This window comes from Carya illinoinensis, chromosome 1 (assembly GCF_018687715.1).
Source record: "Carya illinoinensis cultivar Pawnee chromosome 1, C.illinoinensisPawnee_v1, whole genome shotgun sequence".
In the NCBI taxonomy this organism is placed as follows: domain Eukaryota; kingdom Viridiplantae; phylum Streptophyta; class Magnoliopsida; order Fagales; family Juglandaceae; genus Carya; species Carya illinoinensis.
Window position 1 is genome coordinate 36,561,483 of NC_056752.1, and position 17,189 is coordinate 36,578,671.

The following is a 17,189-nucleotide window of genomic DNA, read 5'->3' on the forward strand; positions in this document are numbered from 1 at the left end:
CTCCCAATCGTAAACCCTAGTGTGCACACGGCCTTCCATTTAAATTGGTTATTGTCTCCGTTTGGGAAGCTGAAGTACTACGTTTCCACCTTCATTGGAATAGATGATTCCGTGCCTCCATTTCTAGTCCGAAGTTATCAGTCCTCTGTTTTCAAGAATGATCAAACGAGGCTTCAGGTATCTCCTATTGCCACTGAATTTATGAAACCCCTTTATGAGTAGGTTGCATTACAAAAGTTGTTATTTTTAGATGTATACGAATTTTTTGGGTGATGTGAAACTGATGTGCATGTGCCTCTGTTTGAGGTATACTGGTTGTGTATCTGCCTCTAGTGTTTGGATTGCTCAATCAGTTGTGGGTATTAGATAATTTGAGTATTTAGCAAATAGGACTTCTTATAGCTGAACCACAAGCAACGATTTGAACAATAATTCCCAGAAAAAGTGTTTGGACAAATATAACCTGTGGGTTTCCAATAATGTTTTGCTTGTATTGTATGATAGAAAATTTATATATAGGAATATTATAACATAATATCAAAAGATGCATAAGAAATGCTAAAAAGAAAAATAATGCAATATAACTTGTGCCAATTAATTAAAGAATGTTCATTTCTCCATCTCACGATTGGTGGTTTATGGTCCTGTTTTTGCAACTTTTAGTATGTAAGTAACTTAGTGATATATACAAGGGCCAAGCAAATAAATGTCTCTTTAATTGCATGTGGAAAGCCCCAACTTTGTGCCAAAAAGACAATTGTAGCGATTTTTATAGTAATTGCAGCGATACTAAATGTTGCAATTAAATTATTGCAAAGATTTTTTCATTAAATGGATGACTCCATTTGTAGCAGTTTGAGATTAGTTACAGCGCTTTTGGTTTTATTTGCAGTGTCACTATTGCGCTGAAAAAGATTGTTTGCAACAAGTTATTAATTTTTCGCTGGAAATACCTTAGATCAATTGCAGCGATTTATAGAGTATTTGCAATGATTTAAAATGTTGCAATTAAATTTTAACAACGATTTTCCCTTCAATGGATGACCACATTTACAACAGTTTTTTCCTATTTGCAGCGCTTTTGGTTCTATTTTCAGTGTCACAATTATGCTGCAAAAGATTGTTTGCAACAACTTTTGAATTTTTAGCTGGAAATACCTTAGATCAATTCCAACGATTTATAGAATATTTGCAACGATTTAAAATGCTGCAATTAAATTTTAATAACGATTTTTCCATCAATGGATGACCACAATTGCAATAGTTTTTTTCTTATTTGCAGCGCTTTTGGCTCTATTCTCAGAGTCAGAATAACGCTGTAAAAGATTGTTTGAAACAATTTTTAAATTTTTTCGCTGGAAATACATTCGATCAATTCTAGTGATTTATAGAGTATTTACAACGATTTAAAATGCTGCAATTGAGATTTCTCAGCAATTTATCTTTATGGACATTAGGACAGTTACAGCGATGTTGGGAGTATTAGCAAGGAAAAAAATCGCTGCTAAAAGTCTTTTTAGCAACGATTTTTTTTTAATTACTATTTTGAGCAAAAAAGACGCGATAATTGCCGCTAACGTACAAAGAAGTTAAAATCGCTAGAAATAAATATATACAGCGGTTTAAATGTTGTTTTGCAACGATTATAAATATTGAAAAAGACCTATTTCTCATAGTGATATATTGGAGATTGTGTCGATATCCTGAAAGAAAGGACAATATCATTAATTCAAAATTTCAGAAAAGAGGGTATAGGGGTATTAATATTTCTCATCTTCCAACCACAATGCATTAACTGATAATGCATTAAATGTTATTGACATAGACTCTTTAGTCTTCATGCGTGGCCCTGAAATAAGTACTCATCATGACTAAGGCTTTGTTGATGACTATTTTTTATGATTTGGACTTGCTGAAGGTGACGTTAAGAAGACTAGAGATATCTCCTTTATTGAGACATTTTATATTCTGAGATTTTATAGAGATTTTATTTTTCTACCAAAGACATTTGTAATTGGTTTATTTTATTTTTAACTTTGCATCTTGTTTTGTAACTGACCTTTTTTTTTTTCTACATTTATAACATTTTACTTTGCTTTTATCTTTCTTGTTATTTTTGTAATATTTGTTTCTTTTATTATAATATTTCGTTTTTCTCCTTTTGTAATTAGTCTTGTAATATCTTTTTGATTTTTTGAAATATTTATCTTTACTTTTTCTTTGGATGTGGACCAATTCACTTTTATTGTTTTCTAGATTTCACTCTAAGTCCATAAGATTCCCATATCTTCAAAACATGTACATCAGGATATAAAATTAGAAGGAAGTCAGACCTTAGCATTAATACATAGGATATATTACAAGTTCATAAAAAACTCTTAATGTTCATGCATTAGAAAAGGCCCAAAAGACATAAGTCTTCTAATCCAAACAAACATAAATTACGCAAATATCAAAGGACGAAGACCAATTATTTGGAAAGACATTAATTTACCTAAAGAATAATTTTTAAATAATGAGAATCAGCCACAAAAAATCCAAAACCAATTAAGTTTCTGATTTAGATTTTAGTCAACAATACCTTGATGGATCTATTAGGATTAAATTTGATCAACCAAGATATAGGTCACAATTAAAGATAAAAGAAGTAGAATCAAGTAGGTCAAGTGATATAAGAACAAGATATTTAGAATCTGAATTACCAAAAAAGTTAAAAAACCTTAAACTAAAATAAAAATAAAAATTGAGTGTATATATATATATATATATATTATATATATACACTCACTCTGCTTCGTACATTTGTCTTGATAGCTAGTCTTGTAAGTGTATATATATATATATATGTATGTATGTATGTATAAGTACTAACGAAGTAATTAATCACTCTTTGTAACATTGACATGATAAAATTTAATTTCAAAATTTTCCTACAAATCAAATTATACTTAAAAACCACTACGCCGAGCCATTAATGTTTTGATCAAATAATATATATTCCAAATATCCCACTTTTACTAGTAGTACCGCTTGATTGGTCGAAGCTGTCTAGGAGAAGTTTATTATAAGGCAAATGAAGAAGAATACTTAGTTATGTTTAATTTAGATATGTTTAATTGCTATATATGAGATACTTGCTCCGAGGTGATGAAATGTTTAATATTAGATTTTTGGATGACCTAGGAAATTAAGTCTTTTCGACAATTAAGGCTACGACTACCATGTCCATGTTGAGAATGCTCGCATTAATTTAGGATCGTGTGAAGTAGTTATTTGTGCATTAAAAACCATTGCTGCTTTTCAAAGCATTTTGAACCCTCACAAATTAATGATTCCTCACAAAATGACGCATTTTGTGATTGGTTCATTTTGTTGTACGTCTAATCCGTGCATGCATGGGTGGTCCCTATATACGTAGAGTTTGATTGAAACTTACAACTCAATGACGCATCAACACTGAATATATATGGTGATATATATATATATATATATATATTTTGATCGATCATGATAACCTGATTGCAGGTTATTTATAACACAAAATATAGTGGTCAATTTTTTTTTTTAAAATAGACTTCAATTCATTCATGAAGGAAGTTATAACTGTGACTAATAAGTACGGGTAACAAACCCCGACTACAAGCCAACTACACAACGGTTATAAGTTTCCCCGTATACAACTTTCATTGTGCCGGACAATGTCTAAACTTCAAAGCTCTCTAATGACAAGACCATACTGAGATGTGAGACTCTGTAAAACAGAAGTGTCCATCTCGACTTGTCTGCGAGAAAAACTCATTCCAACCCTCATCTTCCAAAAGAGGATAGGGACTCACAACCCTTCTCTTCTAAAAGAAGAAAGGGACTCACAACCCTCATCCTCCAAAAAGGAGAGGGACTTACAACCATCATCCTCCTAAGAGGAGAGGGACTACTATTACAAAATATAGTGGTCAATTAAAGTGGATCAAACCTCTTGAAATTAGTCATTCGAAACTTAATATTGATGGGAGGTTTTATTGTATTTAATCTTAGTGAACATGGAAGGTCTTGAGGGTTTTGATTAGTACATTCAATCAGATTTTTAAGAGTTTAGTTTTTATATTTTTTATAACCCTCAAACTATCTGCTATAAAACATATTTCTCCGTCATAAATAATAAACTAGCTATTAATAAAATTTAATCACAATATTTTCTTTAAATGAACTACTTTTAACATAATCCACATTGATTTTGGATTAGATATATGCAGTATATTGTCCATCCGGCATTAATTAACCACATTAATTGTGTGCATCACGTGGATGAGGCTCTAGATCATGATGTATTATAAATGATGTAGATCACTCATATGGCCAATAAATTAATTAAGCCTTGACTTGCATAAGATGGACCAATCAAAGAGTGCCAGCTTTCATAATATTGTAAATGATATGCATGCGAGTCCTGCTGTTCTGTGAACATTTATATTCAAAAAGTTACAATCCAAACATTAAATTAATCGGGAGGTAACTTTTAACGCAACATTATTCAAGGCTAAGTAGCATTTTCCTATGCTTTATTTTATATCACAAGCTGCTCTAGCTGTTAGAGATTGCTTTCACAAAATATTTTCTAAAATATTATGATAGGCTAACAACTCATTTGCAATGGATAGACAACTTTAAATATAATAATATTTTTTTATTATATTTAAAAACATCAAATCAAAAGTAAGAATAAAAAATAAATTTAAAATAATATTATTTTATTATATAATTGTACACTTGTTAGTCAGCAGTAATTTTATAATTTATCATTTTCCTATTCGCAAATCTCAAATATAATGATATATAGAAATGGCAGCGATTTGAGAAAATTTCAGAGATCGCGATCAGAGCTGCGGCAATCATCCCAGATAGGTAGATGGGGTATTTGACTCACAGCTGCGGGAGCATGCACAATGTTCATGCATGATGATCACTAGTCTAGTCCACCCTCCCAAGTCAACGTTTCCTTCGGTATATATATACATATACATATAGTTATCTGCATATCGGAAACTCTCATCTTAAGCCTTTTTAAAGAGAGCAGGAGAAGCAATTGCAGGTGATTTTCCCCGAATTATTCAGCAAGTAAGTCCACTGCCTTCGCTTTTTAAAAAACAGTAAGACAGCAAGGCCGTTTAATTAACCTTTCTTCTTTTGTGATTTTCTTCCTTTAACATACTAAAACATTTTGCCAGTTTTTTCTGTTCTGCAAAGCTTAATGAAAGAAAACAATAGTTTACATTGCTTAGCATCTATACTTTTAATATTCACTTTAAATGGTTCTATTCATCTTCTGAGGTGCTAAAGCTGAAGTACTATCTGGGAACTCCACGGTAGAAGCTATTCGATTCTGAAATGTTATAAGATCAATCGGTATATGAATGGATTTTACAGTTTTTGATAGTTATTTTTGGCATTACCGTTTCAATAGTTACTAGATCTTAATTAATTAGTATTACTTTAGTATTCTTCTAACTTCTAAGTGTGTGAGCAGATCTATTTTTATTTAAAAAATAAAAATAAAAATAGTAACTGAGATTTAAGAGCTTCACAAAGAACTGATACATAACCAAAATTACCCGCCTGATCACAATAGCAATATTAGAATTTTCATTCTCCTTTTACCATAGTTAAATTCCCACTACTCAATTCATCGACTTCTTAATTTATGATCACCCAATCTAGCTAGGTGCTTTTCCACTAGCAAAGGAATTGCCTACTATTTCCATTCAGTTCAGCTGCTTTTTCCATTTTGAAAGCCAGAATAGAAAAGATAAATAATAACTACCCCTATGAAAAATGGAACCTTGATGACTCATTTTTTAATGTTTTGGACTTGCTGAAGATGATGTTTAGGAGACTGGAGATGTCTCATTTATTGATTACTCTAATATTTTATAGAGATTTTATTTTTCTACCAAAGACATCTGTAATTGGTTTATTTTATTTTTAACTTTGCATCTTGTTTTGTAACCATTTTTTTTTTTTTTCACATTTATAACATTTTTCTAGCTAATCTAGTCCACCCTCCTAAGTCAATGTTTCCTTCGGTATATATAATTATCTGCATATTGGAAACTCTCATCTCAAGCATTTTTTTCGGAGAGCAGGAGAAGCAATCTTCAGCAGGCCATTTACCCCGAATTGACGTTAAGCAAGTAAGTCCATTTCCTTTGGCTTATTAAAACACACTAATTAAGACAGCAAGTACATTTTAATTAACCTAATTTCTTCTTTTCTGCTTTCTTTAGTGATTTTTTTCCTCTAACATACTAAAACATTTGGCCATTTTTTTTTTTCTGTTCTGCAAAGCCTAAAGGAAAAATAAAAATAAAAAATAGTTTACATTGCTTAGCTCTTTACTTTTCAATATTCACATTAATTGGGGTGGAATAATTTACAAATGGTTATATATATTCATCTTCTGAGGTGCTAAAGCTGAACTCTTTGAGAACTCCAATGTATGTAGAAGTACTATGCTAAAAAGTTATAATTAACATTAGGACTGTTCATCCGGGTTCCAACCCGGGTACACCCGGGCCGGGAATCGGGTCTCAAAATTCGGGCCGAAACCCGGCCCGAGTTAATCCGGATCAGACCTGGTCCGGAACCCAGATGTACCCGGATTTTGAAATAACCGGATTCCGGATTTTTTTTTTAGTTTTAGTTTTAGTGTCATTGTAGCCACTCTGATTATGACTATAAATTGATCAGGTTTTGCCATTTTTACAATAATTATCAAGATACAAACCAACCATAAAAATGATGGAATGCTATAAAAATTACAAGCACCCACTTGATTAACAAACAAAATAACAAAATAAATCTGAAAAAACACATCCATAATACAACTTGAAGGATAAAAAAACTGGTAAGATTTCTATATTCTATTTGAACTTTCAACCATTGTCCCAAGAATCACAAGTAAAAGTCCAAGAGGAGAGCTCTGTAGTGGATTATGGCAATTTCGAGCAAGCAGCCAACTCCAAAATAATCAGACATCATCAGATGTGGGCTTGCATTTCATCACAAATCTGGTTTAAAACTATATGTTTCTCAATGCATGTGCTCCTGTTACTGAGTTGAGTAATCAGCCAACATAACAGTAAAGGTTCTTGGAATAAGTTGTCCCAAATAGCATCAAATGAATTGCATTAAATGCATTAAATGCACAAGTCCATAGAAAAAGATTATGACGAATCAAAAGAAAAACAAGATCTTCCATTATTATTCGTTCCAATGTTGTAGGCAAACAGACTTCATGTAGTCGATGGAGACAACTTTGACGAACAAGACGGAGCTGCTAAACGATTAGAGCTACCTGAATCCAGGGAAGGAGTCGTCAAAACAGATCATACTAAAACCACCATTTGAAGCAGAGTCTAGAAAAAAGGTAAGATCGTGATATTTGGGTGAAATATGATTGTGCTTTTGAGAATAAGATTAATTTTCTGGAGTTGTGGATAGCATCAAATGAATAGCACATGGGAACTTGAGTTTTTTATATCAAAATAATATTTGGCCAGCAACTTGGATTGGCCAAATTTGGCTAGTGAAAATGATCAAAGTTAAAAGTATATTGTATATTTGTTAGGTCCATTACAGTGAGTTTTTATACAACCTAGTAAAACTTTGGCTAAAATATAGCTAAGTTGATTCCAGTACTGCTAGTGCTATTAGAAACAAGCTGTACTAGATACCATTTTCAGGCATATTTTGTAGGAAACGACAGTAGATACATTTATTCCAAATGACAAAAAGATACTTGATGATGGTAAATGGAAGATACACTCAATCATAGTACTCACATGAATCTCAGCTTAACTTATAAGTTTCAACAAATATATATATAAAGAAAAGTTTCACTTACTCTAGTTTTTCTTCAACATGTTTGGAAAGGCTGATTCACAACAGCCTGCTGTGAAGCTAAAGCTAGATAATCATCTAAAAAAATATTAAAAAAACAGAGTTAGATATATATTAAATTAAGTTAGATAGATATTAAAAAAATATTTCAAGTTTCAAACTTACCTTCAAGGTCCATCAACTCTATGTATTCTTCCAACTCCTGGATGTCGACAGATTTGGTCCTTAACCAATTTTGGGTGCAAATGAGAGCTTCGACAGTCTCTGGAGACAATGAACTCCTAAAATGATCCAAGATGCGTCCTCCAGTGCTGAATGCGGACTCCGAGGCAACAATGGAAATGGGGGTGGCTAACACATCACGTGCTACCTCAGCAAGAACAGGATAATGGGCAGCATTAACTCTCCACCAATCCAGGATATCAAAATTGAGTGATTTTGGTGCACATCCCTCCGACAAATACCTATTTAGTTCTGATCTAAACTCCATGAACCCTTGCTCCTCAAGGTATTTCTCTAACTCACTATCAAATTTAGTCGAGCTACTAGAAGAAGTAGAAGTAGTGCTTGGCCTCTCTTGAGCCACATTAGAACTCCGCCCAATAGCCGCACGAAATTTGTTATATTGCTCAATCAAGCGGCTTAACAAGAGTTTAACCTTGGACTCTATCTTATCCCTCATCTCATCCCCTTTGCATTGTCGCAACCAAAACCTCATTGACAACATTTTGTATCTTGGATCAAGCACAAATGCAGCATATATCATCAAGTTAAACTTATCTGTGCTACCCCAATACTTTTCAAACTTATTTTTCATATTCGTGCCCATGGTCCTAGTGATGTTATCATTACTCATGCATATATCAATTAATGTATTTTCGATTATGCACAATTTCTGGAAATATACATTAGCTGTCACATACAAAGAACAAAAAATGTTCAATGTAACATCATAAAATATTTTCAATAACTCTACAAAAATCTGTGCTTTTTTCCAATCATCACTAGTGGGGTTCACAAATTCATTATCCACATACATATAATAGCGTTCAAAGGCTGATTTGTGTTTTATAGTGGTGCTCAACATCAAGTATGTGGAGTTCCATCTAGTGGAAACATCCAAGCAAAGCATCCTCCCGCTAATATTTTCCTCTATTGCACAAGCCTTGAACTTGGAAAACCTTGAAGGTGAAGACTTCTCATATTTGATGGCTTCTCTAATCGTTGATATTCATTGATTAACCTCTCTCAAACCGTCATTAACAACCAAATTCAATATATGGGCAGCACACCGCATGTGAAGGAACTCACCACCCAATATGGTACAATCACTATTCTTTATCCTCCTCCTCATATAATCAGCAGCAACATCATTAGAGGAGGCGTTATCAACTGTGATGGTCAAAATCTTATTAATCTCCCAATCATGCAACCCCAAGTCTAACATCCTCCCAATAGTTTCGCCCCTATGATTGGGAATTTGGCAAAACTTTATTATTTTCTTATGCAATCTCCAATTGCAATCAATAAAATGTGCAGTAATGCACATGTAGTTCATGTTTTGCACCGATGTCCAGGTATCAGTGGTTAAACAAATTCTTTGACCATCTAATAATTTCTTTAGCTATTTTTTTTCTTCGTTATACAGTTTAATGCAATCCCTTTTTAAAGTGAGTCGGGATGGCAATGAAAATCGAGGCTCTAAATCAGCCACATACTCAATAAGCCCCAAGTGCTCCACTAGCCTAAAAGGCAATTCACACCTACTAAAAAACTTAGCGGTTGACACCCTAAGTTTTTCAGCATCATACTTTACTACACCTTGTGGGCTACATACTCTTCCCTCCGCATCCCTTTTACCACTAGAGGATTTACTTTTTCCAGCTCCTTTAATCCTAAGAAGGGAATTTTCACATACATTATAAAGGTGGTGATTCATTGAAGAAGTGTCATTCCTATAGTGGCAACTATACTGCTTACCACAATGATTGCACTTAGCTTTTGGGTTATTGGGGTCAAGAGGTAGCACTTTCTCAAAATGTTCCCAAACCACCGATTGGTTACTAGGTGTTTTCTTGGATTTTTTGGGTAAAAGTGGGATGGAATGGGTAGGCTGTTGTGTATATGTGGATGAGAAGTTGGTAGATTCTCATGCTCCTCCACAACAACTAAAAGAGAAAAGGAGTCACTACCAACCCTTTGAGTTGTACCTACATTACAACTCACAGAATCTTCTTCCATCTGTTATTGAGTAACAAACACAGTAGAATAAAAAATCAAACACAACAAACAAATAACTGAACATTATATAAACAAATCTAAGGGCCAATCTGTACTGTTCTAAATTTTGTTCTTTCTTTTGTATTACTGGCTGAAACATATCCATTAAAAAACAAAAAAGAAAAAAAAGAGAGAATTAGATGCTAGATGCAGATAGAATTAAACAAAACACTACAACTCGCATACTAAAACCACAATTAGACGCATCACTGAATAAAATGGTTCATCTGCAAATTGAAGAAAAAAAAGATAAGAACCTTTTATCTCATCTTGAAATAATGGAACCTTGCCTCTTCCATAATGGTTTTCAAATCATTTGAACTCAGTATGTCTAAAATCACAATAAAGTGGGAAAAAGGGATAGAAGATCGCTATCTATCTACATCAACCAGTTATGATAACTAATAAGTTCAGTATACAATAGATATACTATAAAGAGCATCCATCAGCCACCTCAATCTATCTACATCAACCAGTTATTGAAAATTCATTGGTAGTTATAGGTAATATAGAAATCAATAAAAAAGATTATTTAAAAGATATAGAGAAAAATTAGATAAGTGATGCATGGTATATTTCAAAAGTCATTACGTAAAATAGAAAAAGTGGGTTTTAGTGAGGAATTATAGATAACAAGTTACACCAAACATTGGGAGTGCTCTAAGAATGTGAACTTAAAGCAGCTTTGTCCACAAAAACAAAGCAGATGCCCCCTCTTTCTCAACTACCTAGATTAGCGATGAGCTATTAGTTGCCCAACAATCCTGATGGCCGTATACTAAATCATACGGAAAACATCAGAGTTGCAATACTTTTATCCTACCCATCGGATATCAGATAAGCTCAAACCCAATCACCAACAGAATTACACTTATAGTTCTTGGCATCATTGAACTCACCTCTATTTCTAAAAAACCCAAACAGAGGAAAAAAAAAGGCAATATATAAGAAGAAAAATCCCTTAATAAAGTAATTTATAGTTAAATAAAAAACTAAAAAACAACTATCTACATAGTACTATTTTCATTAAGAAATTTTCACAAACGGTAACTTTTCCATTAAAATTTCTTTTATAACACTCGGTAATCCTTCAACAACAGAATGAAGTACGAAGTATCAAATGGGTAAATTGAACCCAAACCAAGTTCATGTAATAACCCAAACATTCATCAAATATTAATATGAGAATCGCGTATCCCAGATTCCTAAAGACAGAATGAAAAGCAAGACCCAAAGAGAAAGAGAACTGAGAAGGAGAATAACTGACTTCGATTGGCGCACAAGGCTAAAGACGATGGAGTGGAACTTCGATCGACAGAGGCTATGGTTTCGGACCTTCGGTGTGGGTTGAGAGCGTGCGAGAAAGCAAGAGAGTCTGCTGGCTGCGGCGTCTTCAGAAATTAGGTTAGCATGCTGCGTTTTCATCTTTTGAAGAAACCCGGGTACTGGGTTTTAAACCCGGGTTCCGAGTTTAAAATTCGGTACCCGGCCCGGTTAACCCGGATTTAGAAATCCTTGTTTCGGCCCGGATTAAACTATATCCGAAAACCCGATTATCCGGGTTCCGGTCCAGCTCGGGTAAAACCCGGTCCGGATGAACAGCCCTAATTAACATCAATCGGTATATGGATTTTACAGTTTCAATAGTTATTACTAGATTCTTAGTTAATTATTATTATTATTATTTTATTTTTATCAATTTACAATAACTATTGAAACTAATCACTCTACTAGTGATATACTAATCACTCTATTACATATAATAGCAAGAAGGAAACAACATACCTTTTTTTTTTTTTTTATAAGCAGAAACAACGTACCTAAATATAATATGAGGCAATAGTTTTTGGACATTTAATACAAGACAACTATAATATGTATAAATATGCAAACAATGTACCCTAGCAGACAACATTTGAGTCCTTTTTGCCATGGAACCATTAGTATCCCTTTGCCCCATAACCAAAGTTGGCCATCTATCTTAGTTTCACCAATCACCATCAGCCCTCATCTTGCCCAACAGTTTTTCCTGCATTCAAATAGAATGTCAGTAGAGTTAAATAATTCAAGTAATATAAATTTACAACAAACTACATCCAGCAAGTACATTGTTGTTTAACTAAACATGTACTTGAGGCGAACAGATTTTATGTGGGGTACCTAAACCATCACAGGTGAGTTTACCCTGCTCATACCATTTAGAAAGAATTGTAAAACCGTGCTATTAAGTCCCCCCAAACTGCATCCTTAGTCCATATATCATTGAATAAGTGCCAAATAAAACCATCACAACATTTAAATGTCTATCGTCTAACTTAATAAATGCCATTTAGAGCTACCCATTCTGATCATAAGTGTATGTATTCAGAACTACTCATTCTGATCATAATCCATTCAAAATTACTGTGCATGCATGATCTCATGGAGACCCTATTTTAAGTTTTTAACATGTCAACTCTTTTGCATACAAACGCCAAATGGCTTTTGCGATATATTTGACTCTGACTTAGTCCACGGTCATGATCTACGTTGTATTAATTTGACTCTGACTTAGTCCACACGTATGTGTGAGGCAACATTTGCTGGGATTATTGAAGTCTTCTGAGCTGTATTTGTAACTCACGATCGTCTCCAACTTTCATTTAAATAAAGGGAAAGAAGCAATCTGCAGGGGTAGTGGCCGGTAGTGGCCGGGGGCGATTTACTTCTAATCATCAAGCAAGTCTACAAGAAAAATGTCTAACCTTTCTTCTTTTTGAGTTTTTTATTTATTTCCTCCAATAGCATACAGCTAGGACACCTTTTCTGCTTTTGGACAGCCCAAAATATACGTATTTCCATATTCACTGTGCAATTTTCAAATGCTTCCGTATTTATTTTTTCAGGTGCCAAAGCTGAACCATTTGAGAACTCGGCGATAGAAGCATTTTGAAAAAGTTCAAAATCAAACGGTATATGAATTTCAATACAGTTTCAATAATTATTTTTGACATTACCGATTCAATAGTTATTAGATCCTTAATTTCTTTTACCAAAATGATTAAGAAGCGTGTAGTTTCACGTGTCAATACGGATCCCTCTCACATGAACAGTGCCTATGAACTATTCATATGGACACTGTTCATGTGAAGGGGTCCGTTTGCAAGTTTCATGTTTTTACAATAAGACATCTCATTTTTCAACTTTTACAAATTTGATATTTAAATTTCAAGAAATTCGCAATTATGTACTATCATTAATATCATGTTAGAATACTAATATAGGACCACGTGTCAACTTTTGATTGCGACATACGACATCAATATCCATGCAAGTCACTCAAAGGTTGACACATGGCATACTAATGATCATGTCATGCACGTGACAATCCTATTGTAAACTTTCTTGAAGAGACTGAGAGCATTCACATTGAGTTTCCTATAAAATTCCTTATAATTTAGCTAAAAATGACATTCTTAAAAAGTTTTCCTTAAATTTTACTCATCTTTCAAAAATCTCATATGTCTCATTCCATATACTTTCTTCATTCTATTAAGATAATATTTCTCTATTATTTCTTTATTACTTTTTTCTCACTTTTATTTACAAACTTAGCTACTCAATATTTTTTTGTTATGTTTTGAACTATTACTCTAGTAAATATTTTAAATAAAATTTAAATTATTTTTTGTAGGTATGATAATATTTTTAAAATTATTTTTTTATATTTTCGTAATTATTTAAATTATTTTTAAAATTATTATTTAAAATTATAACAAATATAAGTATGATAGAAAGTGTAGATCGATGATTGAAAGAAAAATTTATTTTATGTATTATAATAAAATATTGATAAAAATAGTTTAGGGAATAAATAGTGGTTCTCCAAATATGAGGAATCATTGTTTATTCTCTAAACCTTTTTCTTAAAACAGGGATCTGGATGTAGGAGATATTTTGATCAAAACTGTATAATAAATCTCAAATTATAGGGAATCTGGTACTTTGAGGCACTGGATGTGAATGCTTTGACGGAGGGTACTTAATTGCAAGTTTTGAAAATTCAAGTATCAATTCTATGAAAGTCAAATAATGCAGTCTCGAATTGTAAAAACGTGTAAACTCAGATACTAATATTTCATTTAATTATTTCTTTATTAATTCTCTAGTATATTATTCTAATTGAGTTATTAGATCTAAATAATTTTTTTTTTAAGAATAGTGACTACAAAGAATCAACACACAGTCCAACAACACCGGACCCAAATATAGTAAGCTGATTAGTTCTCAATCTTTTTTTCGCAGAGCAAAATTTCTAGTCAATTCCACTACTTTTCCACCCAGTGCAGGTGCCTTTCCTCTAGAAAATGAATGACCTATATTTCCATTCAGTTCAGCTGCTTTTCCGTAATGAAAAATAATTAGCCACATTAAAATACGGCCACTTGACATTTGTCTAAGCGAATTAAATGGAAAATAAATAAAAGGACGGGTGATTTTTAACTCGAGCACCTTGATTATAATATTATTAGAACAAAGCATAGTTGTATTAATCACGTTAAAAAAAAACAAAGAATCTGCTCTACAGTATAACATGATGGTCTATCTATTTTATTGAAAACCTTATATTAAGAGGTTGTTTAGATAGTGAGATTTTAGATGAAGTTGAAAGTTGAATAAAATATTATTATTGTTTTAGAATTTGGAAATTTAGAGTTGAGACTTAAAAAATTTGAATTGTTTATTATATTTTGTATAAGAATTTGAAAAAATTTTAATTATCTATGAGATGAAATAAAATAGAGTAAGAGTGTTTCTCCATATCAGCGAGATTAGAGTGTGTTTTTATGAGAAAGTTGTTTAAACTGGTGAGTGCAGGTTGGAACAGTGGTTTGTACTATTTTTCTGGAATATGACGTCTTCTGATCTCTCCATTAGTATTGATGGAATGCTCAAAGGCTCGACTCCAAGTGGCCCTGAGTGTTGTATATTCAAATTGCATCCCCATTTACGCGACGTAAATGACAAGGCTTATGAACCCTTGCTGCTTGCCATCGGTCCATACAACCACGGCAAGGATGGCCTTAAGCGTATGGAAGAGCATAAATTGCAGTATCTACGGCAAATGACTCAAAGGAGAAAAGAAAACAGTGTAGACAGATACATCAAGGCTTTGAGACAACTAGAAGGGAAAGCCCGCAAGTGCTATGCAGAAAGCATTAGCCAAACCAGTGATGAGTTCGTAAAAATGATGCTACTTGATGGTTGTTTCATCATTGAGCTATTCCGCAAGGTGAAGAAGTTGAAGGAGATCAGAACTCAAAGAGATGAACATGATCCAATCTTTCAACTGAATTGGATGCGTGATGGCATACTTCGTGACTTACTGTTATTTGAAAATCAACTTCCATTCTTCGTTCTTACTAAATTGTTTGAGATGACTGGATCGGGAGAAGGCAAATCCGAACTTTTTCAGCTTGCCTTTGATTTTCTCTCTGTGCCAACTCTAATCCAAGGGACTATCAAGGTTCCAGGTAATGATTCGATAGATGAAACTACGGCAGATCCAGTTCCTCCGAAAGATGCAACCACTTCTTCACGTGAAGAAATGGTAGATAAGTACAAAATGGCGGTACAGAGATTACATAACGGAGAATTAAAGCATCTACTTGATCTAATACATACAGGTATCAGCTTTTCCGTATTTGATATGGACAAAAATCATGCCATAGTACGCCAAGAGGCTGGAGGGAAATTCAAGAAGCTGTCAGAGACAGTTAAGCATCTATCTGGTTACTTCAAAAACAGAAAAGTTTCCGAGAAGGAAGAGATTGAAGATTGGACGTTAATGCATAGTGCCATTGAGCTTCATGAAGCTGGAGTTAAATTCCACAAGGCAGAGGAAGGTAACATATTTGGCATAAAGTTCAACAATGGGAAATTGGAGGTTCCGCCTTTGACAATAGATGATAATACAGAGACACATTTACGGAATCTAATTGCATACGAGCAATATAGTCAAGAAAAGGCCGATTCCCATTACGCCACCGACTATATGTGCTTCCTGGATGATCTCATGCATTAACTCTCCAAAGGATGTTGAATTTCTCCGTCGAAGAGGAATTATCAAAAATCTTTTAGGTGATGATAAAGTTGCTTCCACCATGGTTAACAAGCTTGGTCACAATATCTATCTTCCAGACAGGCCTCCCATTTATGCTAAAACTACTAAGGATTTGAAGAATCATTGCAGTATACGTCGGAATGTATGGATGGCAAAACTACGGCACAATTATTTCAACAGTCCTTCGACACTTCTTTCATTTCTTGCGGCCGTCTTATTGCTTTCGCTTACAATTACACAAACCACATTTTCCATTATTAAGTAGATTTTCATGTAAAATTGTCTTAATTAATCTTATTGTTCTCTTAGTTAATGTAATGCATTAACTGAATGACGTGGGTCCTTACTAGATCTTTTGTTAAGCTATCCACTATCAGTTATTGAAATATAATAATGTAAAAACGCACGTGCTCGAGACTCCTTATTTGAAATGTTGAAGAATTCATCCGAATTAAAAGGATTTTTTGTGTGTGTGTGTGTGTCTAAGCACATAAACTTCATTAGAAAAGAGAAATAGTAATTTAGATTCATTCTATACCATATACACCGAAAAAAAAAAAAAAAAGGAGTATCAAACATGTCTTTGTGAATTTTCTTTTCCTGACAATATCATTAGATTACCATTGTTGATGCATTTTTCGGTCTCAATAGTATGGTCGAATGATCATCTTCTATGATGTGGTGATGCTTGCTGGTGATGTGCGTGGAATACTTATATATCACTTTCTTAATGATGAACGACTGAAAGTACGTAAAGGAAATAATCATTTAAGTGCTTCATCGTTGTGGCCTATATCCACGGGTCTTTGGTTCGAAATCCACTATAAATATGGTTGAATAAAAGCTCTTCATCCTTTCTGAATTGTCTACAATCACTTTCATAGAGTTTTCTAGGAAAACTGGTATTGGA

At 33.4% G+C, this 17,189-nt stretch overlaps 1 protein-coding gene across 10 annotated transcripts; it reads left to right on the plus strand.

Annotated features, from left to right (window-relative positions):
• The first annotated feature begins 4,853 nt into the window (after window positions 1–4,853).
• On the plus strand, window positions 4,854–16,730 carry LOC122316488 (UPF0481 protein At3g47200-like). Of its 10 annotated transcripts, XM_043133080.1 has the most exons (8): window positions 4,854–5,115; window positions 6,141–6,188; window positions 7,279–7,423; window positions 8,113–8,404; window positions 11,378–11,580; window positions 13,062–13,127; window positions 14,461–14,504; window positions 15,034–16,730. In XM_043133080.1, the coding sequence occupies exon 8, from the start codon at window positions 15,068–15,070 to the stop codon at window positions 16,238–16,240; it is 1,173 nt and encodes a 390-aa protein (XP_042989014.1). In that variant the 5' UTR covers window positions 4,854–5,115; window positions 6,141–6,188; window positions 7,279–7,423; window positions 8,113–8,404; window positions 11,378–11,580; window positions 13,062–13,127; window positions 14,461–14,504; window positions 15,034–15,067; the 3' UTR covers window positions 16,241–16,730. The 10 variants fall into 10 exon arrangements, with proteins under 10 accessions (XP_042989014.1, XP_042988998.1, XP_042989024.1 ...); XM_043133064.1 differs by lacking the exon at window positions 11,378–11,580; XM_043133073.1 differs by lacking the exon at window positions 14,461–14,504 and having other exon boundaries at window positions 4,855–5,115.
• Window positions 16,731–17,189: the final 459 nt, after the last annotated feature.